Here is a 25727-nt window from a genome sequence, read left to right as displayed (position 1 = left end):
CGGGGGCAGGATGGCCGAGCCTCACCAAAGGCCCGAAACGAAGCACTCACACACGGAGTTGGTGGGACTGGTGAGATTCCAGCCGTTCCTGATCCAACAGAAACCTTCCTCACTTCTTATTCTGTTTCCAGCCCCCATTCCCGTACACGAGCTGCTGGAGTAGGGCTGCAAGTCCCTGCTGGCCCTACCGGAGCAATGGGCATCCCTTACTGGGATTTGGCTCCAGGAGTGCGGGCAGTGTTTGTTACCCACATGCTGATACACCTGCCTGAAATGCCAGCAACCACAAGCATTTCAGAACTGCCTCTCCTCCTGCTCCTCTTGGTATTTTAGTTGAGAGCAGTTTGCTTTCACATTGAATAAAAAATAAAATTAACATCAGGAATGATTCCTAAGTATGGAGTTTGTCCAGCAATACAGTAACTGAACATGTGAAAAAGGAGACCAGCTTTAAAACACAAAGACAGAAAAAGAAATAAACAAAGAGGAAAGTGATAAGGAAGGGTAACCCAAGTTGGTGTGTGCAGCTGGCACCACGAGGCAGTCGGGGCTCGTAGCAGGAGGAAGGAGAATTAGATTGAGCAGATGAAAGCAATGATGATGATTGCTGGTGCTGCAGACCGGGGCTTAGGTTAAGTAAGCTGGATGCAAGCCAGCATCATCGAACAAATGGCACGGCACATTCCCCAGGAATCTGAGGAGAGAGTACCAATATCTTAAAGGTGACCTTTCACACTTGCTATCCCAGCAAATCAGGCAGTTCTCTTGGCTGTAATGGACGAGATCAGCAGAGGCCACTCTCCTGAAGTTATGCACGCCTCACACAAAAAGGATTTTTAGTTTTAGATTTAATATCAATTGACTGCAGCTCATTTGAGCAAAGTATAGTAAGTGCTTTATTGGTTTATTTCACCCCTTCCCCATTTTAAAGAAAACGTAATCTAACTTTCCATTATTCATTATCATCCAGGCAGGCAATAAGAGAAAGAAAGAACCTTAATTTTTAGCCATATTGTCTATTAAAAATGTAAAATGTTTCCTAAAAGGGCAGGCGCATTAATTAAGGCTGCCTCGGGATAAATGAAGATTACTAGGAGTGCTCTGCTTTTCTGGATGAGTTTTCCATTATAATCAAATGAAACCAATTACTGCATTTGTAATGGAAACTGTACCTAAGCTGAACATTTCCACTTTTGCAGAAACTGGAGAGTACGCTGCACGAGCACAAAAAGGTCTCCAAACACTCAGAAAGGAAAAGAGAAGGTATCTTTTCTATCTTTTCCGGGGAAAAGAAAGAATCCTGTAAGTAGAACCAACAGTAAATACACTGGGTACAAATCAAATGGCCCCAGTGTAATTGAGAATCACAGACTGGATTCCCAGAAGCCATCTCCAGCAGGAAATCCTGAACCTCAGCATTGAACTCCTTTCTGCCTCTTCAGAGAAGAAATACAGCTTAATTAGGCTCAATTTTCTAAATAATGGTTATCCTCTGTAACTAATCAGGAACATTTTAAACCAGTATCAGATGAATGCTTTTTCAAATGGGGAAAACATGCTCTGTCTTCCAAATATCATCTTACTCTGCAGACAACTGAAAGGATCAAGGGTAAAACACTGAGGCATAGCTTTTATTTTCAAACATCCTTTGCCATCCTACTGGGCAGCCCCCAGAACACCACACAATCTTCTTCTGCACATGGAGACTCTGCCAGTGACAGAAAGCAAAGGTAACCTCAGGGGAAAAAGAATCAATGGAATTTCAAACACAACAGTATTTTCTGAACTTATTCCAAATGGAAGAAGGCAAATGTTTAAAGGTATTGCTAGGGACTTAAGGAGGCTCCAAATAAAACTATTTGAATAATCTTTAAAGAGAATCCTGAGCCTGAAAGACACTTCTGAGAGAACTCTACTTCCAAATCACCTAAAAGCAATACACTCATTGAGTTCACCTGTAATTATCCAATATTCACCTGGATCATGAATTTTACCCCTCATTAAGCGAAGCAAGTGCATGCTAAATTATGAGGCTGCTAAAGGCAATGCAGAGTTATGTTTTAGCATTCTGTCCATGTAATCAGCAATGAAGCTCTACAATGATTTTAGAGGTATCCATCTATAGTCAGATAAAACCAATATATAGTAATAGTGTACTTTGATTTCTGATTTAGACCCGTATAAAAACAACTTCTCAGTCAAAATAGGGGCAGGAGTTGTTCATGACATGTTCTAACTTTAACACTCCTCCATGAGGTACTTTGTGACACCAACCAGACTTCAGCACAACGCAGACCTGCAGCATGTGCAGGCTCCAGTGCCCACTGTCCACCACTCAAAAACCTGCAAAATTTCTTAGATGGACTGTTTTTGGATGTCAGACAAACTAGCAAGTTTGCCATTCATGAAAAGGAAAGGAAAACTGAGACAATATGAGTATTAACTAAAATACCAAGTGAAATTCTATCAGATAACAACGAGTGGTTGGGATTTTTTTGTAATTTATATATTATACTGACTCTAAGTATGCTCTGTCAGGCATTCTACAGTGAAGGGAGCTGCAAGGTTATAGGAAGGTTGTAAACATAGAAGCATTTTTCTCCTACAAAATCCTTTCCTTTGTTTAGAATAGACTCTGCCACAGCTACTTTCTGTGGACCCTCTAGACTACCTTTTCTCTTACATGATGTGGTGACCAGAGTTCTACACAGAAATTACATATTTAAATTTGTGCATTTCCATCTCTGTTCTCTTCACAAATTCCTTCACTTTCAAGACAGGCAGATCTATCTGCATTTTTTAGATTAGTCTTTATACCCTACTTAAGGCCACACTGCACCATTTTTTCCACTGACAGTTTTTAACCTCATACAGATGCAGTCAGCTGCATCACTAGTAATTTCAGTAATTTCTAGCCTAATCTTCAACATCTCGAGAGAACACCTGCCAGTCATATGCTGCTATTATTCATGTGACAGTTCTACCATCCCAGTTCTTTTCCCTTAATCCACACCACTCACAAAGCTGTTTCCACTTCAAGTGTGTTTTTATCCTTTACTTATATAGATGCTGCCAAATAAGTTTGAATTTTTTCGTGCTCTTTTCCCACCTTCTGTATGATAGGTGTACTATGACAGACCTGCACTAAGTTCCTCAGTCAACACAAAAGTAAATGGAGTGTAAAATTGTGATAGTCTGTTCTTTTGCCTTTATTTAAAACCTCAACTTTTCTAGCCCCTTATACCAAATCCTGTGGGATATCCCCACATGCCAGGATAACACTTCATTGATATCCACAGACCCCAAAATTTTGTTTAGAAAACAGTGCTGACAAGGTAGAGCTCCCTGCTTTACCAGGTTCCTTCTATAGAAACAAATCCCCCAGACCCTTTCATTTCAAAGCAGACTCTACTGAACCCCATCGTAATTGTAAAGTCGGCATGAATTATTAAACACAGATCTAGTTTAAGACCAAAAACTGCTGCAAAGACAACACCAACTTGTTTAAATGTTTATCCACCGAACGAGGAAATCGATAAACGGGAGTCACAAATAATTAGGGAGCACTTACTGTAGCAGAGAGCTGCGGTCCATTGAGCTGTGCGTGCAGGATGGCCTCGTTGATGGAGTTCCAGATCCCCGACAGCGCGATCTCCAGCTCGTGGGAGGCTGCCATTTCATTAGTCAGATATTCCAGCGTGGAGATGAACTCCCTCCACTGCGCATCCAGCTCTGACACGCTGGCCAGGCAGCCCCTCATGACATTGAGACAATATCCCACACAGGGCCTGATGAGCGTCAGGCCCTGGCAGTGCGGGCAGTACTGCATCCTCACCAGGGCTCTGCTGCACTCCTTGCTCAGAGCGGCGTGCTCGGTAGTGTTTATCACTTCACTGCCCAGGCTCAGGGCCTGGCTCAGCATCCTGCTGGCCCAAAGAGATTTTGACAGCTCTGTAACCATGTTTTTAGAATAGTGTCCAAAAGGATTTATGTCTTGCCTCGTAAGCCGCAGACACTCTGTATAGTCCTCTGACAGATCCGTAATTCCTGGGTTTATTAGCCGGCTGTACACCAGAGGAAAGAGACTGTCAAAGAACCGCAGCACTGCGCTTTCCACTGTGGTCTCTGCGCCCAGAATGTAGAGAGAGATGTCTGTAAAAAGCTCCTTAACAGGCTCTGCTGCTTCTTTTGCCATAGGTCTGTAAGCTGTCTCAAACAGGGAACTTGTGCGGTTTTCAGCAAAGCGAAGCAAAGACTCAAAGGCCTCTAAAAAGGGGGCAGGGGAGAGAAAGAACTAGAGGTTAATGGCAGGCACCCGAAATCTCAGTCACAGGACTAACACAGTGTCTGAACAGGAACATCAACAGTTATATGAAATCTGCAACATGAATGCAATAATAGGTAATACAGACTTCAGCAGTAACGGGATTAAAGCCCAAAGTACTGCCTGTGCATAATGAAGGCAACACATAACACACAACTGTTTTTCTTAAAACAGATAACTCTGCTCTTTCTAGCCAGACCCTGATCCACCAAGGACTTGCACAGATTCCAGGCTAGGACTGGAGCACAGTCCAGGGCTGTATAAGATGGTTTTTAGAACTCACACAGACTCTGGGCAGTTCAGCTGGGTACACTTCCAAAGCATCCCTCAGCTCAGTTGTGAGGCAACTGAATACACACAGAAACTGAAGGTTTTGTTTCACAGCACTTGAGTAGGTGGCTGAGAGGCACTTCTTGCAAAGTACAGCTCCAAGATGAAGGAAAAGATGCTGTGTGAATAAATTCTCTCCCCATTAACATTGGCCGTGTCTGGATACCAGCCAGTGGTTGGAGAGGACTCAACATCATGTCCGCTATGACCCAAAACCAAAGTGAAATAAACAAATCAGGAAAACATTATCTCCTTTAACTACACCATTTCTGAGTGGCCTAAGAAAAAATAATATTTAAGGAATTCCACAGCTAACACGTTTCAAATGGCACATGGCAAGTATTATATACCCAAACCACTGATTGGGGTGCTAGAATTCACGGACAGGGCAAGGAAGGGATCAGTTTTCCAGACTATTTTTAATAACACAGAAGACAGTAATCCACACCAGTCTCACTGCTTTCTTTGGAAGCTCTCCAACAAAAAGCCTCTGACATAAATCATCCTTGCACTCCTCTGGGTGGCACGCAGCTCCAGTTGAGGCAGGAGATCTGTCACTCCATCCCTCCCGAGGCCTGGCCAGATAATGGGGTTTTGGTCTAATCCTCCTGTCCATTCATGGGAACATGGCTGTGCGATTCCCTGCTCCGCAGCACGGCCCCGAGCCGCCCGGAGATCAGCCCCACAAAGGAGCAGATACAATGCACAACTCCAGATTAGCACACACCGGCAAAGTTCGGCAGCAAAGCCTGCGCCGTGCCTTCCCTGTGACAGCTCCACGGGCGGCTGACTTGCCTGTTATGATAAGCATTACAATCCCTTTGACCACAAAGTGTGCTTTAACTAAACAGATAATACAGCATATCTCCTTGGACATTCATCATCAGTATTTTGCACACACACGCTGCAGAAAAAAATCACCTCAGCGCTCGCACTGGTATTACAGCAGCTAATGCTTTGGAAGTGCTTATAAAATCCTAGAAATTAAGAAACCAGATACACTTGAGTTGAAAAAGTACGTTCTTGACAGAGAAACACCTTGCCAAGTTTCAGACTGAAGATGATTTGCAGAGCTGACAATTCTGAAAACTGGATCCAGGATAGAAATTTTGACACAACCTAAACTGTAGTGCAGTTTGTTGCGAGCTACTGCACAATATTAAAAGGGTCTTTTGTTTGCCACGTCACCTTTATGTGTTTATTTCTAAAGAAAACCAAAACATCATTTTTATCGTACTAAAAACTCCACAGAAATATTACAAAGCATAAAAACAGGAGTTTAAGTTTCCTCCCTGTGCATGGTCCCTTACAGGTATTCACTCATTGTTAAATTATGGGCACAGGGACTGTTGCCTACAATGCCATCAATCCTACACTCTTCCTTTACCTTCCATATCCATAAAGGCAGAACTGCAGGCATTGCTCTCCTCTCCTGAAAACTAAATGAAATTAATTTATGAATGTGCTAATGTCGTTATTTTTCTGAGAAAATAAAAGCCCCAGTGAAGCATACGAGCAAAACATCCACTGACAGCATACATCCCCAAAAAAAGAGATTTCAGCAGATTCCTGGTTGCAGCAATCCTAAGTTGCAGGCCAGAAACCATGTAGCGTTTTATTTTCAAACCTCTTAACTGTGAAAATTCTGCATTCCATTAAATAAAATACTACATTATTCTGAGACAAGTACGAAATCATGATATGTGATAATGACACTTATGTTTCATTGCATAAGGGAAAAATTGTGATGGCGATGGCAAATGGCTTCATTCCTCCTGCAAAAAGAGCCCTCACACCAAAAACGCGGTGCAAAAATACTGCTGGTGGTTATAGATGTGCTGCAAACCCCTGTAAGGCATCATGTGCTTCCTTATCACCACTGGTCAGACAGAAAACGTGACTTGTACCTTCAGGCAATTACATTTCAGAAGGAAATATGTAGGTCCTCATAATGTTGAGGCATTAAGAGATGTTTGAGACAATCAAATTACTGTTCTTATACCTTAAAATCAGAAATAACGGGGCTTCATGCAGCCAAATGATCGCAGAATCATAGAGCGTCTCGTTTGGAAGAGACCTTCAGGATCATTGAGTCCAACCCATGCCCTAACGCCTCAGCTAGATCATGGCATCGAGTGCCACATCCAGTCTTTAATGACGGGTCAACAATGGACAGCCTGACTTGTGGCTGTACAGGGCAGGAGCTGCTGAAGTGATTAATTATGCGCTTTTTAGTGCACTTTCTGCGGTACTTTGTTCAAAATTTCTAAACCCCAAGAAAGGTTTACCACTATCTGCAAGACCAGCCTCTCATCTATGCTGTCAAATACAGCAAACTTTAGACAGTTATGAACTCAAAAAAAGCTGGATTCTAAGCCTAAATATACACTGGGAAAATTATTTGATCATCTTTCAGTGCCTTTGGCTTCAACACAACCCTACCAGCAGCATGGAGTATATTGCAAATATATCAATTCTGAACAGAAATAAGCCTGAACGGAAATAATCCACCATTTGATGAAGGCATCAAATTCAGAGTTTTGTCTTCCACTTGTATTCAAACAAATAGGAAGGTGGAGAGCAAGGTTTGTTCCCTTGCTGCTGAGAAGTCCCTTTTTGAAATACGACTACAGGAAAGGTGAAGCAACAGTTAGTTTTGAATTCTGAACGCCCACACTGGTGACTACTTAACGAAAGTCAGGCAGTATCACCTTCCACGGGAGAATCTTGTTCAAACCGTTCATCACGTGCCCACCAAACACTTGACTCCAGCACTGATGTGCCTGGACACTCCACCACAGCTGATCAAACAGAGCTCACCTCTGGAATCTCCTCATCTGGCCTGCTGGAGTTTGTGGGATGAGCTGCTGGAGACAAGCCCAGCTCTGACAAGGTGCCACGCTGGATTTGCTGCTCCAGTGGCAGCACCGACCCTGCCAGGCCATGCAGATAAACCAGCCCACGTGCTGCTCCCCAGCCTCACATCACTAAACTGGATCGTGCTCAGTCCGACACACACACAGATGGAAAAACATTGCTCATGTACAGCACCCCTGCTTATCCTTCCCGAGAATGGCACAGCTTGGTTTGGAGCAAGAGCCTCCTTCTGACAGAAATACATCCACTGTGACACAGAGGACATTTCCCTCCTCATCAGCCAGCAGCTACACCTCAGATTCCTGATGCAATGAGAATCATGAAGGTTCCTGACTTCTCTCCCACCAGTTTTTGCACTCTAACACTACTGACTTCTTCAGTGGGATTTAATCCTGATTTAAATGCACTGCATGTCATAAAATGCTGCAAGAACAGAAGTGTTTCTGCTAAAGAATAGTGCTGCTACAGGGACAAACAGATGTAGGAGGAATGTGTCAATCTGCTCAGTGCTGGTGTCCCAGCATTTTCCAAATACCTCCTCTATTTTTCTACCACCTGGGGGTCTATTTGGGGAAAAAGAGGTCGATATTAAGTTTCTCATGTCACCTAAACGCCGTATTCACCACCTTGCAACGACCTCCCTTCAGCAGGAATAGCTACTTGAGTTTTTTAACTGCTGTCACCTCTATTTTAGCCTAATCAAGTGCAACAGCTCTTCAAGTTTGTGTGTCCAGGCCACCACCTCTTCTCCTGCAGCCTTATCCTCCAGACAAGAATCAAAGATGCAGAAGTACCAGACATCAATTTGCCTATTTTTCTACCACAAAAATCTTCCTGGGTATGTTTATTTTGTCAGGCTCTGAGACAAACAGCAACACAAGCTCAAGGAAAGACAAGAGCCGAGGATTCAGTGAAGTGCCCAGAGCTGGTGTCAGAGCCTGCAATCAAGGGTGCCTTCATCTCATGAGCCCTAGTTTTCTTACAGCACATGTAAGGGAGGAGATGTGGCCTCAGGGAACACACACAGATAGGAGTTTTCCAACAAAATCTGAACTGACATATGATAGTCATGCTTAGAGCAGGTTCATTTGCTTTCCTCACTCCTGCAAGACCTTCAGAAGCTGTTGAGATCCTTATTCTGTAAGCAGCTGTGGGTTTCAGATGGAGAGCATTAGGCAAGGTTAAGCAACCTCCAACTTGCTGGATTACGATTTAGCCCAAACCTACGTTCTTTTCTTTCCAGAGATCCAACACAGGAGTATTAGCATGGAAACAATTTCACCAAAACAAAGACAACCTGAGCACCAGATACCTCTGCTCACAGAGGATTATTTCTGCCCCAGAGTAGCTGAGGCTCAGATATTAATGCCTGAACCCCCTTGTCCTCAAAAACCAGAGCCCTAGCACCCACTGCAAACCATGACACGCCTGTGTGAAAAGTTACTGCCACCAGATGCCTGTGTGCCACTCCAGGCTGGCACCCTGCCCACAGAACTGACCAGGTAAGACCACCCTGCTAATGCAGCAGCTCCCCAAGGAATCAGTGACTCCTGCACTCTGACTGCCTAACTGGACTTCCATTTTAAAAGTCCACAAACTCCTTTAAAAAAAGGAAAAACAAAAAAAGGAAATTGTTACATTATAAACATTAAAAAAAAATTTTACAATGCTGAAACCCCAAAACTATCTGTACAGAATCTATACAAAAATAACATCTGTGTACATTTTAGATTTTGACTGTAATCATGAAAGTAGAATGACAGATTTAAGTAGCTCCATTATTTGTTTGGTCTCTCAGGACCACACTAATATTTGGCTCCTTTCCTTTCAGCATCTTGCATTTATTAGAGTTACAGAGTGAATGAAAGCTACAGCTAGTTGAACAATGGCTTCCTTTTCATGCTTCCGTGTCCATTAGGATTTCTGCATCTTTACAGCTTGCCAAAATAAAGGACAACATATTAATATTTTGCAACAGTAGAATTTCAGTACAAACTGTTTGCAATGTACTACAGGGAGAACAATGTACGAAGCAGAAAAATCACACCCAGACATACTTTGCATGGCACACAAATAATAAAATTTATCGCTCTGCTTTCTGGGTGTACAATGATCTCTAAACATGTTTAAAAGAATATGAACCAAGAGTGCTTAAAAACCATCATTAAACAAGATGAACAAGCGGTTGGGTTTGGTTTACTTTCAGATTACTTTAAAAAAGGATGTAAGTGCAAAGGGAATTGTATCATATTTGCAAAGACAGAACTCAAAATCCATTAATTCATTCAACTGCTTTTGTAAACAACTTCATGTAACTTTCAGCTTAATTTCAATTCTGTGACATTTTGCTTGGAGTAAATTTTCTAAGTGTTCAAAGTTTCCTTATCTTCCTTATTCATCCCCTTGCAGAACACAGGGCCAAAGCTCTTTATTAATACCCTACTTTCCCGTGTGCCTTACTGGTTTTAGAATGGCAGTCTTCCTATACATAAACACAGTTGCTCTTGATGAAGCTGATGAGAAATAACACGTTAATAAACATGTCTAATGAGAGAACGATCTCTACCACATCCTGGTTGACACATCACCAACACTTGCAGGAAACACAGCAACCTTGCTCCAAAACCATTCTGGGCCAGAGAAAGCCCTGGAAGTGCTCAGAATCTGGGCTGAGCAGAAAGAAGTATCTCTTGCTTCCTACTCACCTCCTGTAGCTGCTTTTAACAAGGCAGGGCCAAAGCAGTTTCAGAAGTAAGTCAGTCAAATCAGTTTTGCCAAGAAGGGGGGAAAGGAAGTTTGAATTTACTCACCTTGCCAGTCTTTACAGTTCATCAGCCCTTCATAATATAGACCAGACAGGGGAAAAAAGCAGCTTTCCATTACTGTGCATAGGGGCGAGGTCTTTATTTAACAGTCTCCCTGCGAGCTTGTCTACATTGACAACATCAGATAAATACCCTGTTGTGCACCCATTCACAGAAACTTCTGCCCAAGCTGGAAAGAAGTCTGTGCTTCCTCCTTTCACACCCAACAGCTATGGACACCGTTCATTAATCAGAAATAAATGAGCAGAATTATTTACAGGCTACTATTACCTCCTTTAATCCATTGCTTGATTCCAAGTGTAATTCAATGCTGTTTTTAACTTTAAAAAACTTATGAAAAGCTCTAAGGGCTTTAAAAAGTTCTAGAAGTGAGACTTTGGGAGATAAGAACACTTTCCTTCCTGACTTTTCCTCCAGTGCTGGGAGCAGGGACAGCAGTTTGCCACAGGAAAAGCCTCATGCAATGTGAGTGTCAGAGCAGCTGACCCCCTACTGGAATTTGGGCCAAGCCGTGACACTTGGGAAAACCCATTTCCAAATGTTCTGCTGGAAGGCCGACTTCCAAGTGCAGCAACAGGAAACACAGCATTGAAGGACCATCTGAAAACCTGGGATGAAGGGATGTCTCGGGATGAAGACTTGTCTTGCTTCTTTTATACCCACCAGTCTATTCTGGCAGCTTTGGCACAGCTTTGCAATTATACAGGAAATAATCACCCGCCTCAGACCGCCGCCCCAGCCAGCAAACCCACACCCTTTGCTCCATAACACAGTCCTCCAGGACACTTCCTTCTTTTACTATTATTTCCTCTTCTACTCTTTTGTACGTTTAGGCAGTTTATTACTATACAGGGAGAAGGGAGGTGAATACAGAGCTCATTTTGGTGACACTGATGTACACTAACTTTGGGTTATTATGGTATTTGATTCTATTGATAATAGAAATAAGACCAGGTTTAAAACAGGCTGACTGATACAGAGGTTGGTGGGGCAAAGAGAGAACGGGCAGTAGTTGCACGAGCCCAGGAGATGCCTTAATAACAACAGAATGGGCCAGCAATAAACACAATCATTTGTTCTGCTCTGGTCAGTTTGCCATGAAATCACAAGTAACAGTTTCTGTAGACTGTGCTGGGGAATGTATACAAATTGCTGGAAGTGGAAACCAGAGTGTACATATTCAGACTTATTGGCCTTGGCCTCATAATTTCTTCATAACTCACAAACCAGCAATGCTTAAGAAGTTACAACTAACTGCGAAACTATTGGCCAAAACCAGACTAGAGACAGCTCTACACGCCGCTGCCCCAGACCAAAACTGCCCTTTTAAAAGAAAACACTACATGGAAAGGTTTCTAGAAAATAATTAAGTTGTTACGCTTCACAGCATCAGTTACAGTTTGCTGGCTTGGCTTCCACTGTTCACTACATATTTCCCCCTCCAACTTTTTCGTGAATACAATGAATGAGCTGGTAATTAAATTTAACTGTTTATTATTTCTGTATACTCGATTTCAGTACAGTTGTACGTTATTTTATACACTGTGATTATAGGGTAAAATGACTTTTTTTCAAGTGAGCGGTTTCAAGTCAAACTGAGTCAGTTGGCTGGCAGAAAGCTGGAGACCAGATGTGGAATTAACCTTTCATGACACCACTGGGCTTCTGCTGACAGATATATAAAGCAAGGAGTTCTCTGGGAGTATTTGTGCAGTAGCAGGCCTATGGACACCTAGCAGCAACACGGAAAGATGATCCACAAGGGCAGTAAAGGCCCTGAGAGAATGACTGGATGTGGCACAAAGCTGTGGCCATCGCTCCTATTCCCCTCTCATCAAAACTCTTAAGGATGCTTCATAAAATTCTTATCTGCCAAGTTCAAACCTGTCAGCTGCTACTTAGTAATATCAATTCACAGTTTTAACAGGATTTGCACCAAGATAACTGAAAGAAAGAACTATGGCTGTGCTTCAACATCATCTGTGCCCTTCACTGGCTTTCCAAGGACAAGTAATTTATAATAAACACTTCTCACAATCTATAAGGGGAAACCCACAAGCAGTTGAGTATCTGCAGGTAGCCAGCTCCCCACACAGCTGTAACCACCTGAAGTTATTTGGAGGTTCAACAGCCACTGGAGCAGAAACAGAGTTATCCTGTTTATTTGATCAGTCACTTACATGGACAGTGATGACTGGAAGCCACAGCTACAGCAAGTAGCACATAATTCCCAGGATGGATTCCAGCTCAAAGCACTTGCAAAATAGCCCTGAATGACAACTCTGTAACCATCACTGTCTCAAGGCAGACCCACAGGACCAGTCTACAATGCTTAAATTAGGACTGATCTAATTAGTCTAACGAACAAAATTTTTTGCCACACAAAAAAAGCATCTAGTTTTATTTTTCCAGGCTAAACCCCTGTATACTGTTGCAAAGATGCACCATCAGCTGAGAAGACATTTTTCCTTATAAAATAAAGTTTTCTGGTACAAACAGAACTTGAACAGTATTTACTTAGAAATTAACCATGGATGATCACTTCAGGGGATGAGGTAAACCCCCGGTGTCTTTACAAGCAAGCAATCTTGGGTGGGGTGGGTTTGGATTTCTTACAAATTTTAGCACCGGTGTAAAAACATAGCCCTAAAAAGTATGTTGGTTTAACAATGCAAGACTTGCATGGCCCTAGACAGGATGAATACTGGCTCTAAAGAATGGCCTGCCCTCAGTTTGGACTCTTTGGAGTAGATACCTGTGGTTTCTTTGAAAGAGCAGAACCTCCAGCACCAAAGACCTGCACACTTTTGCACTATTTTCAACACACAATGGTTTGTTCAGCTCTAACTGTACATTTCTCAAAGCTGACGGAGTTGTTACCCAAGCAGCCAGTGAAGGGTGGAGCTCCAGGTACCATCAGGGCTGGTCTGACTCTGGAGTGAGCTGAGAGTGACACTGCTCCTGGGGATGACACGTCACACACTGGCACCCAAAAACGCCACTGTCGCTGGGAGATGGTACAAAACCCTTACCTTGTTCTTCCTGGGGTTCCATAGCCATTATTTTTCCACATGTTAAGCAGTTTTACAGGGCTGAGAATCACTGCACTACACATGACAGCACAGGGGTAGCTGATAAGTGAAAATAACACCCTTATTGCAATCTCTAGGATTACAACTTCCAGGTAATCTCTTCCCACAGACTGCTGGACAGAACAAAAGGCTATCACTTCTCCCTGGACTTCCCAAACTACTCTTATCAGAAGGACCTTTGCAATGAACTATTTAGTGTAACAGTGTAGTGTCTGGAACTAAACCAGACCTGTGGGAGAATCTGCACGTTTATGGCTGCTGTATGGGCTGGCTGGAGTGCCTGAGGCAGCACATCCTTTATCGGCACTCCAAATGCTCTTGGCCTTTATGGAGCAAAAAATCCTCTTAACTGGAACCTGTGCCTAGGTAAGGGTGAGGACAACATTTAAAAGGCAACATGTGTAAGACATACACACACAAATATCCAGGAGCAAGCAAGTGGATTGTGGCCAGAAAATCCAAAATGCAACTGTGGACACAGCTCATGGAGAAGTAAAATGTGTCTGTGCACAGCCACTGCTGGTTGATATTGCTGGCTTACATTGCCCCAGGAGAGGGACAATTCAAATAAATACTGGGCAAAAAAGGCCAGAAATTGCTTCTGCAACCTTCCCACCATTGAAAACCATAGAGGAAGTAAAAGCTGTGCCAACTGTGCCCCATGCCAGGTACCAATACCAGGGAGAGCAGATGCCACGGCTGCAGAAAGAAAGGGCATTTAGCGCTGGTGGTCTCTTGGAGCTCAGAAATGGCACAGGGACACAATTGGGCTTGGCCAGGGAGCCAGCCAGGCCTGCCAAAAGCACTGCAGACAGTCTGCTCTCTGTTGTGATGCCTCAGCATTTTAGCTTCTATATTTTTCATATATTTGTAATCTTGTAATTCTTTAGCATATAACTTTAAACTCCACACACAGTGGGAGCTGCTCTCTTCGCATTTTGGTCAGACACAACAATTCCTCTCCAGGCCTGGCAATCAAGGACACCTCACTGCCTCAGGCCCCGAGAGATGGAAACAAAAGTGAGTTGGGGACAGCAACTTGGGGTAAATTACTTCATTACCTGAAGATGTAATTGGAAGATTAAACCCCAAAATGCAATGAGACCAAACTCATAAAAGCGTGAAAACCTGTGGTCCATTTTTGGGTGCAGCCCCTGGGGGACATTTGTCTGCCCCAAATGTACCTGAAAGCCCTTCAATAAATACAACTGCTGTTTATTCCCTTGGTTTTGTCTGACCTCTGTTTTTAAGTAGTCTCAAAAGGTATCAGTTGCTTGACTTGCACAGTGGCACCAATGATCCCTAAGGCATTGAGCACTGGGATTTACTGTGGAGAAGTATAAAATACAAGACCTACCTTCAGAATTCAGAGGTGACCAGAGTACCCAGGACACTCTAAAACTTGTCTCTGGAATACTGCTGAAATCCAGCTTCATGTTTCCTGCAGAAACACCTCAGAGCTGCCAGTAACTTTGGCACACAAAGAAACTGAGATATTTATTTGTATATATCTGATGTTTTAAATATTATTAAGAAAGGAAAGTACAAAATAGCGTAAGACTTGTAGTAGTTAAGAAGAAAGAACCAAAAATCCATCTTATGAATTAATCAGGAGAAAGCACGAAGATGCAGAAGACTTTTTATTCTTCTGGGAATCTTTTCATTAATAGAAAAGCAACAAGACAGGGGGTCTCTAGAGAGAATTTTCTCGACCCTCTGATTAAGGAGTTCAACTGGCAGTAGGAAAACTAATATGTTTGTTTCATAAGGTCACGAACTATTTCATGATTTCCAGCTGAATTAGTTAGGTGGTCCATTAAGATCTATTTCTAAAAATCTAAGCAAAAAATAGCTACAAGAGACAGAATTAATTTAACAAAGATGAAATATGGCGGGACACAGCTTATATTTCATGTTTTTGTTTAGGTACTAACATAGAAATACAAGAAGTTCTGTCCAAGTTCTGTAAAAGATTAAGGTCATAAATAAGACTAAAAAAGTTTTTTAAATCTAGATTAAATCTGTATTTATCAACAACCGTAAGACTCTCTGTATGGCCAGGAGCGATGCTGCGGACCTGTGGGAGCAGCAGTGCAGCCCGGCCGTGCCAGCTGGCCCAGCACCGCGCTCGCTGTGCCACGCTCAGTGTGTGTGGGCACGTCCTTCAGCTCCCAGAACACGAGCAGGGCTCTCACACGTCACAGGGATGGAAGAGACCTTTGAGATCATCCAGCCCAACCCATGCCCTAACACCTCAACTAAACCATGGCACCGAGCGCCACATCCAGTCTTTCTTTAAACATCCAGGGATGTTTAAAGAAAACTCCACCACCTCCCCAGACAGACCATTCCAACACTTTATCACTCTTTCAGTAAAAATTTTTTTCCTAACATCCCACCTAAATTTCTGTCAGTTGTTGCCTGGAAAAAGAGACCAATCCCCACTTGACTACAACCATCTTTCACACAGCTGTAGAGAGTGATAAGGTCACCTCTGAGTCTCCTTTTCTCCAGGCTAAACAACCCCAGCTCCCCCAGTCATGCACAACCATGGTGTACTTCCCACGTGTCCAAAACCCACAGAACCCTGCTGCTGTTTCTTCTGATTCTGGATTGACCAACACTGACTTCATTTCAACTTCACCCAGCCTTCTTTCTCTACATGGGGAAGCCTTGGCAAGACAAACATAAGGAAAATAAAAAAGCACCATAGCTAAGACTGGTGAAGAGGTTGTCTTTTTTACAAGTCATCTTCTGCAACTGTTTAATTAAGTGGCCTTTGCGTTTTTCACGTCCTTGGACAACTCCTATCCACAAAAACCAGCGACAGACCAGCAGGAAGTATCCTCACCCAAATCTGAGCTGGAAACACCCTTTGGCATCGTGGCACAGACCAGCTGGGCGAGGCCCACTGGGCTCCTCAGCAGCACCCCAAAAACCACTTAACTCATCTAACATTAGAGGCAGAGGTATTGCCCTTGGAGAAAAGACACAGGCAAGCAATGCTTGAAAAACGGAAACCTGCAGCATCTATTTTTGGCTGTGTCCTCTTGTAGATTACTCTGAAGACGTATTTGATACCATAAGACTGTAAGGTAATTGAAAGGACATGTTTGCTTGGAGAATTTGACCTTGCTCGTGGACTTTCATTCCAGTCTGAACAAAGAATTTCACTAGACTATTGGGAAAAAAAAAAAAAAAAAAACAGTGAACAAGACATCCATGACCGATATTTCAATGGAGGCTGAATCCATATCACTGTCAGTTTAGGAAAATATTCAGGGAGTTGCTTTTTGAAATTTCACAGGCTTACAAAACCTCACCCGATGGAAAAAAATAAAGGTGGATCAACAGCTAAAATAATCCTACAAAAACAGAACACATATTTCTTTATGGTGAATACTTTCCCCTCAATTTATCCTCCAAATTCCTTCAAGTAAAGTGACTGGCATGTGTTCAACACATGGGTCAGAGCTGGCAGAAGAACATATGCTGGTGATTTGATAGCTGACCAGATGTGTGTGGAGAACTAGCTCCAGCTATTCCTGAGGGAAGGCACATGAAACCCCTTAGCACTAATCAATCAGAACACCTATTTTTCTCCTGAAATTCCTTCTTTAGAAAATACACAAAGGAAAGTTTTTTCCAATCACATCAGCTACAGATATTTTACAGGGCGAGTCCCCATCACACCAAAGACCAAAGCAATGAAATTTATGTGCAGAAAATTGCACAGTCCTTGATCAAAATAAAACCACAGTGACACTGTATTTCAACATTGCCATACATAGCCAGACACCTTTTCAGATGAGCAGGGTTCACAGGATCACAGAATTTGCTTATATTCAAGAAGTTGCACAACTGCAAATTCGTGCTTGCTCATTCATGCCCTAACTTTGAGGTGAGATGACTGCTCTGTAGCTCCCTGAGTCTTCCTTGTTTTCCTTTTTTAAAAAGGGTTTCTCCTTTTCCAGTCAGTGGGAACCTCACCAGACTGCCAAGATTTCTCTAATATGATGGATAGTGACTTAGCCACTACATACGCCAGTTCTCTCAGAATTGGCATCACAAAAAAGTTCAAGAGCAGACCTTTGTGGGAATGCGTTCATTTCATTCTACTTTCTCACACTGTGTTATCAAAGTAATCACTACATTGCTTCCTCTGTTGCTTAAGGTTACTTCGTGAATTACTGAGGGTTTTTGGTTAAACACGGGTCATTAGTGATGGAACTCAATTGCAGAAATATTATACTTGGAATAGAGGACCAAAAAATCCATCACATCTGTCACGCTTAAGTTTTAATATGCAATTGTTAAAACTTCTCAAATACCTGCAGCTTTTATAGTTCTGTTTAAAGTTTTGCAATCTTTGACTCAACAACTTAATAAAAATAAAGGTTGCAGATAAATCAACCTGGTAATGAAAGCAAATTAGCCATTCTGCTCCAGGAGAATTCCAGCATGAATGAGTATGCTGAGATTGACTGCTGTAATAAAATGAAATGCTCTCCTGAATTCCAATACAGAGCTTCCCTTTCCAGGAGCTTCAGAGAAGTTCAGCAAACAAGTATTCAGAACTAAAGCACCAAAACTATGATCTACATAAATGGGACCATAAGCTTTGACAAGCACCAGCCAAGCCAGGAGTCTCTCAATTCTCATGACAGCACAATTGTTTTAACACACCAAAGCCAATCAGTTACTTTTATTCTCTCATTAAGACAAAAAAGTTAATTCTTGACAGAGTTTCACAGTACGGTCACTTGCTCTTCTATCCTATAAACTCAATTGATTTTAATCACTGAGTGCTGTCCTAAATTTGCATAATTTGCACTATACGAAGAATACTTAATACCAGGAGCAAACAGATACTTAACTAGAAGGCAAAGTTTAAGAAGGATTTTTCTTCTTAAAATGCCTATCTTCATTTCAAGGTCACATGGAATCAATGAAAAGAAATAATTTTGTGTACCTTGCTCATTTAAGTATCATATTTCTAGCCTAGTCAGAATTTAAAAGTAAACATGAAGTTTTAAAAAGGTGATGGTGGTGGGAGAGTAACTGTGAGGTATTCTGACAGCAATTTTGTTGGTTTTGTTTCAGGAGAAATGCCAAGATTCAGCTATTTTCATGAACAAGTAAATTCTCACTTTTTTTCTGTCTTTTTAAATTTAATAGGCACCTCCCACTGTTTAAGTTCTACTCTCTGAAGCCCTAGAACTGATTGCTTATTTTAAAAGAGACCCTTTGGCATGAAACTTTATCTGTGTAACCCTAGAAATGGGATCAAGCCCTTCAGAAGCACTGAAAGAAACCAAGAGAGGAACAACCACCCAACCAAAAAGGAAATTACTGGCAGGCTGAAAACGAGAGGGTAACAGATAACTCCTAAGAAATTCTGGGCCCTGAAGCAAAGCAAATTTCTGCATTTCAGATCCAGTTCAAAAATGCATTTTTACATAGAAGGTTTATCTTAGTTCTGCAGTACTGTTCTTGATCCACAAAATCCCCACAGAACTTCAGTGATCACTTAAGTTTTCTGCCAAGAAAGCAGATTTGTAAAAAGGGGCCTTAAACTTTGCAAAATCATTTGAATTCTGTAAGGCTATTTCTGTTCCTCTGACAAATCTCCTGCCTTCTTGTTCCACAAAGGTCAGCTCGTGGAAGAGTTTTCTCTTGTCTTTCAGATAAATCCTGCATAATGATACTCTTCACAGGATTATGAAAAAAAGATGTTGACTTGATTAATCTGTTCTGGGAAATGTTATGAACCAGCTCCCTCTAACAGAACAAAATATTTCAGCAAGAAGGGACCTACAATGTCTACATCCAGTCCGGCTGCCTGACCAGTTTAGGGCTGATCAGGTTAAATCATCTCGATAAGGGCATTGTCCAAACACCTCTCAAATCACTGCCAGGCTTCAGAAAGCCCATTCCAGGCTCTGGCCACCCCCTTTGCTAAAGAAATACCTCCTAATGCCCAGATTAGATGTCACCTGGCACAGCTCTGAACCAAGTTTCTGACCAAAAATTCTCCCATCTTGTGAAAATACCACGGCCCTAACACATTCTGTACCCCATCCTGATGGAGGGAATCTCTGCAAGATCCAAGAGCCTCTCAGTTCAAGAGACTGTCAAAGCACCCCTGAAATGAAAACTCACCGATGCTAGAAAGCCTGTGCTGTAATTTAGTGAGGCACAGCTAGAGACAACACACCAAACAGTAATTTAGCAAACACACACAGAGCAAGAGACACAAACCATTACAATAAAAGTGCCATCAGGTGAAGGGGTTTCCAAATTTAGAGGATATGACCTTGAGGACTGGCTTTCAATCTCTTCTTGAGAGACAAGGCGTCAGAGCTTTGTCACTTACGGAATTTCAACATAACAAGAGAGCAGAGCACTCAGCAAAGGAGAACTTCACAGGAGTCCTTAACCTGACTCTGAACAGGACAGAACAAATCAGTATTTACAAGCCTTAGGAAATCTGAAATAGCTTAATATACTTTAGGCAATGCTGGTTCTTCAAGCAGGTTCAGGAGCATTTTGAATTTCTCTACAATACCTGAGCATTTGTTTCCCAATCCTGACCACACAGAGAACAAAAGCCAAGCAGTTTGTCCCACTGGCCAAGACAAACATCCATCTACGTCTTCTTATGCCTGGTATTACCGTGGGCCCTTGAGGGATGCAAAAATGTACGCCCACTGCTCCTCAAAATCTGAGACTTGATTTCACTGAAAGCTGCTTAAATATCACAGAAATATCCAGGGAGTACTCAGAAATTATTTCTGGATCTGGTGGTTAACTGGGATGGGATGGCCTGGACTTTTGGGCCACAAAGCAGAGATGGATGCAGTCCCAGGTCTGAAAGCTCCCCTCGGCTGCCTCACACAAAGCTGATGAAGCCCTGCAGTTGACAGCTCCAGGGTGTAGGGCAAAGTGCCCAGGGGACCTGCCCAATCTCTCACAGTCCTTCCTGTCTTTAATATACCACAAGAATTTCTTGTTGTTTGTTTTTATGTCTTTGACTCTTTGCTCTTCAAATTCCATTTCAGGCTCTTCTGTTTCCTTCTCACAGTGCCCACTTGGTCTGTGCCCCTGTCTTAAGGATTCACTAGTGTTGGATTTCCAGTTTCTGACAGCTATTTCTTTTGCTCAAATAACCTCCTGAACTTTGTGTTTAAGCATATGGATTCATTTGCCTTTCTGCTCCTTTTCTCAAAGGGTGCTGTTCCTATTTGCAGTGACAGGCTGTGGGGTGCTTGAGTAGCTACTGCGCCTAAACTAAGATTCCAATTTCCATACTTAATCACAGCCATATATTTAAACAATGTTCTCATTGTTCTAGTAATCAAGAGGGGATCCCAAAAATGTTGGTCATTATGTTTTCCTGTCTCTGTATAATCTGTGTTGGACTTCGACTGTAAAACTCTACTGTGAGCATGAGACGAGCTGCACATTTAAATGCAAGTCTCCATAAACTAGACCTCCTCTTCAGCTAACTGAAGCAATAAAGGTAGAAGGTGATACTGGTATCTCAATCAAATACAGCAGTGGCATCTACAAAATCTGTCCATATCACATGGACAAGCAGTGGGTTGTTTTAGCTACACGTTATTCATGCAAAAGTTCAAACAGCAAAACTCTCCAAGTGCCCTAGGCTCTGAAAAGCACATCATCTCTGGAAATACTGCTTATTAAAACTTCTGGGCAAGGTCTGCCATCAAGATCTTAGGAGTCTGCATGTAAGTGACAAATACAACTTGAAAAAACTTTCCATTTCCTGAGATGCTGGCAGACATCTCAGCCCAGAGTTCTTAGGCATCTGGGACTTGCTTCCCATTTCAACTAACCTGACAGCACAAAGTTAAAAATTAATTAGAGACTGATTTCCTTGCTGCAAAAACCATCCCATTCCTTCCAGCAGGGCAGCTCTGAGAAGAAAGTCCTCTTCCAACAAAGAGTATTGAAATTTGTCCCCCACCACCGCATGGTTGATTTCAGGGGTCTTCCTCAATCAATCACTTCATCCACAGATTAATGACAAAAGTAAATTGCAATATATCATTCCTCACAGCTTCAGTATCCTCCATGGACTTGCCTCCTTCAGCCTCTATGAATTAATCCCCTCCACTTCTGCAGACCATCCATCATGCTCTTTCCCATTCTCATTCCCCATCTCCTTATACCACAGACTTCTTTCATCACTGTTGCAGTCAGATTTTGGAATGGCTTTCTTAACTCTGCTACTCCCTATCTCCAGACGATTCTTCCTACAGCCAGATGACCTCCACAAGTCTTTTCCTAACAGAATTTTGTCATTTTGTATTCCTTTGTGTTCAGCTACTGAACAACACAGAAGTTACACACACAATAAAAAGCAAATTCATACTGCTTTATCCAACTGAGCTGTACAGCTGCAAATAGGCTGAACTGCACTTATTGGGGATTAAAGCTTTTATATGAAACTTGTTAATAAATATAAATGTGATTTACCATGCCATCTTTTAAGTGCGCATTTGCTTTAGAAAGCACTGTGGAATACATTGATCAGCACATAAAATAATCATATCATACAAAAAGATTGAAATAAATATCTTCCAGACACAAGCAAATAGTAAAATTTCATTTATATCAACATTATATTTTTTTCCATCAATGAACAATATTTAATAGATCTGCAATTTTACTGAATAAAGACAAAAGTGCTGTCTCTTTCTAAAAATCTTAAAGATGTACTGCCAATTTCAGTCCCACTTATGTAGTAAAACATAGGAGGGAAGGGCAGCACAGTTACAGTGAAGACAAAGACATAAAGGCATGAAGTCCTGTCCATTTTACAGCTACCTCTGGAAAAAAAAAAAAAAAATTCTACAACTTAGTGTTGCACATAAAAAACAAATACAGCTGCCCACTAAACACAAGCGTGACAAAGCTCTAGAGCGAGCAATAGAGACTTCCCACGTTGTAGCAGGGAGAGGAAGGAGCTTCTATTGAAAGACTGTCACACCTCTCAACAAACACAGAAAGTCTGCGCAGCCTGGCTCCCATGGACCAGAGCCAGGCAGCCCCTTGGTGCGCCAGGAGGGGAGGCAGGGCTTTCCCAGGGAAAAGCTGCCACTGCTGCTGCAAGCACAGAGCAGCACCAGCGCTGCCCAAACACCTGAGCAGCTCACAGCGTGTGCTGCCTGATGCACCTCGAACAGCAAGGAGAAACTCCTCGGAAATTCCAGAATGGATGTCTAAACAAAAGTCATTGAAAACTGCATTCAGTTGGGTGACTTAGAGAAAACAACTGCAGGTGATTCTGCAGTTTTTAATGCATTATTAGATTATTAGTACTACATGGAATTTAGACATGAGAAATACCTTATTCAACAATACAAATTACTACTTTGGCTTTATCCAGACATCAGCCTACCCATTTTACACGCTGCGAAGTAATTTCATAATCTTAACTATTGTTTTCAGGAAGATCAAGGACATTTAACTGTGAATGTAACAGTGACAGGGGGAGTAGGGTGTCCAAGACAGCCTTTCCTTCTGTGTGTCCTTCTAGCTGCTTCCCACCAGGAGACTGTCTCCCTTCTGTCAGGAGCCACTTTGCAGAGAGGCTTTCCTGGAGTATCAGCCTAAACCCTTCCTGCCAGGTCAGTGGGTAACACTGCCTCCTTTCTCTGCGGGCAGACCAGCTGCTGAATACAGATTTCTATATTCAAAAAAAAGAAAAATTTAAAAAAAGAACACAAACCAGCACCAGCAGAAAACCCATCACACCATCCCACACACCAGTAAGAGAACCAAGCTTCAACTATGTTGAAGCATCCAGTTCAGAGATCACTGAAATCAGAGGCTGGAATATCATTCTTCCAGACATTTCCTCTTAAGTCTGAATTTAAGAGCTACAGATTTGTCCTGATTTTTCTCCCACATCCCTTAGACCCACCAGGCACTCCTTGAGCTGCTGGGAAGCACTGATGAATTGCAGCTCTGAGCTCCACACTCGTGCCTCAAGCTGCATCCCTGTGCTGTGTGCAATAATCGAGGGAACACTGCATTAGTGCTGCTCTGCTGAGCACAGGAGTTAAATCTACCTAAAAGCAACAGACACTTCTAAAGTCACTGCTGTGCAACTGGCCTAGACATTTGTAATAAATGACATTTCCCAAAATATTCAGCAACAGGACATTTATTTGAAAACACAGGAATGGAGAAGGGTTAACTTGGAGCCCCAGAGTTCCACTATTATCATAATTCTAAGGAACTGGTAAGAAAGCATAACTGATTTTGGGGAAAAATTATGATAATGCCTTTAATTTATTTTTTTTTGAGGCATTCCTTAAAATCTTCATTCAAAACCCAAAAAACTAAACTCATCTTCTGATGATAAATAAACTGATACACCAACCATTTCTTCCTGCTTTGCTGAAAAAAACCTTTTTTTTCAAGAATACAGAAACGGTACCAAAATATGAACCATTATATAGAAAACATTCTCAAAAGAAAAGAGGATCAAGCATCAGCATGGAATAAACTATCACCTAAAATCAACTGCTTGGAACTGTTTGTCTCCTCAGAGAGCAAAATCTGATAGAGGAATAATGTCACAGATCCTTTCACATTATCAGAGCCAAGCAGCTCTACCAAAAGCAGCAGATAGCACTCAGGGAGCATTCCCAGGGACTCCCAGCAGTATGGCCACATCTGCACTTGATTGACTGGAAATCTGACTCCAATACCACATAAGGAAAGATCTTTTTTGAGGGCAAGTGTGAAATTCTGATCTGGCCACAGTGAATACAAGTGAGCATTTTATGAGGTGTCTGTTATCTGTGCTGGCAGGAAGCAAAGCCTGCGGAGCCATTCCCACATCACTGATTCACCTCCACATTTCCATTATCTCTCTGTATTTCCTTTGATACCTAAGTTATACCTTGAGGTCAACGGGGTTTGCATTTCTTTAAAACTGGGATAAAATGCATCTTTTTCATCTCTCAGCTCAGGTCTCCCACTTCTATGGAGCAAAATCCCTCGCGCTCAATGCTGATTGTTTGTCTTATGCACAGTCAATAAACAACTTTTGAGTTCACAATGTTGCTTGCTATAAACACCTGTATTATACAGTCCCAAACTGTAATATAAAAAAGCAATCTTAATTAAGCAATTAAGAAATTAGACCATTAAGAGTTGCTTCAGAAATTAAGCAATCTTAATTTATTTATAGTTAGCCTTACTGAGCCCAAAGGAGTACCCATGTGCACAGAAGTGGATGTGCTTGTGAGTATCACCATGGCTTGGAATGAACAGCAAGGACTTAAAGACATAAAACCTGCGGTCGATTTCTCCTTAAATGCTTCCAAAAAATCTGTATTTTAACTGGAATCTGCTACTGTATAGATATGAAACTACTCTGAGCTTTATTTTTTTCTGCAGCCTTATTCCCCTACCACCAGCTTCCTGACAGGTGAGATATTTTTCTACTGACAGGCTAGCAATTAACCTGCTGCCACGGAAGAATAACAGAGTAAAACAAAATGTGAAAAATGAAAGATTCATCATAGGTATCACAGAGAAATCTAGAAACAGCATCGCTTCAATTAAGATTCTTTTCCCTATGGTCATATAGTTTCTCCCGTACAAATCCACTGTTGTTCAGTTATTACTTCAATCTCAGGATTTAATTTCCTCCTCAGCACTTGAGATGCAAGTAGGAAGGAAAGCAGAGAATGAAAAATTGAAATCAAAGTCACTACACAGATCCTGTACTTCAGCTTAGCTGATAAACCAGGAGCAGCAAAAGGTTCAGCTCTTTTCTCCCCAGTCCCAAGTGAAACTGAGCCAGATTTAAAATCCTAGTTATTTTTTTCCTTCTCAGAAAACTGAGTGGCTACCTGGTACTGGCTTTTGTTTGGTTATTTCAGCTTCTCACTAACATTTCTGCCTCCTCAATGACAAAGCTCAAAACATTCAGCAGAAGTTATTTTGGCTTCATAAACACTTACGTTCATCGGCATCTTCAGCAGAAAAAATACTTTCACATGTTGATTCAAATGCCCCTGTGTTTATTGAAAAATATTTTGACAAAAAACCTTAAGGCAAATTTATCACTTCTCTTACACATTCCTGTTTCTGGAAGTGACTTCCTTCAACTAGAGCCTGCCATCCAAGCAGCACAAACGCCACGGCAGCAGCCAGGAGCAGCTGCCAGGATGCACCGAGTGTGCTCCTGGATCCTTCACCTCACTCACCTTTAACCATTACACTTCACAAATT

The 25727-nt window shown here is 42.0% G+C and overlaps 1 protein-coding gene across 7 annotated transcripts in view; it reads right to left on the bottom strand.

Annotated features, from left to right (window-relative positions):
- The window catches only part of LOC120757069 (glypican-5-like), a 337974-nt gene that overhangs the window by 253148 nt on the left and 59099 nt on the right, over positions 1-25727 (bottom strand). For all 7 annotated transcript variants that reach the window (XM_040074150.2, XM_040074151.2, XM_040074149.2 and 4 more), the window contains exon 3: positions 3572-4266. In XM_040074150.2, the coding sequence (XP_039930084.1) occupies positions 3572-4266 (695 nt within the window). The remainder of the gene's footprint in view (positions 1-3571; positions 4267-25727) is intronic.

The sequence above is a fragment of the Hirundo rustica genome, chromosome 10 (genome assembly GCF_015227805.2).
Source record: "Hirundo rustica isolate bHirRus1 chromosome 10, bHirRus1.pri.v3, whole genome shotgun sequence".
In the NCBI taxonomy this organism is placed as follows: Eukaryota; Metazoa; Chordata; class Aves; order Passeriformes; family Hirundinidae; genus Hirundo; species Hirundo rustica.
This window is presented reverse-complemented; position numbering and strand designations above follow the sequence as displayed.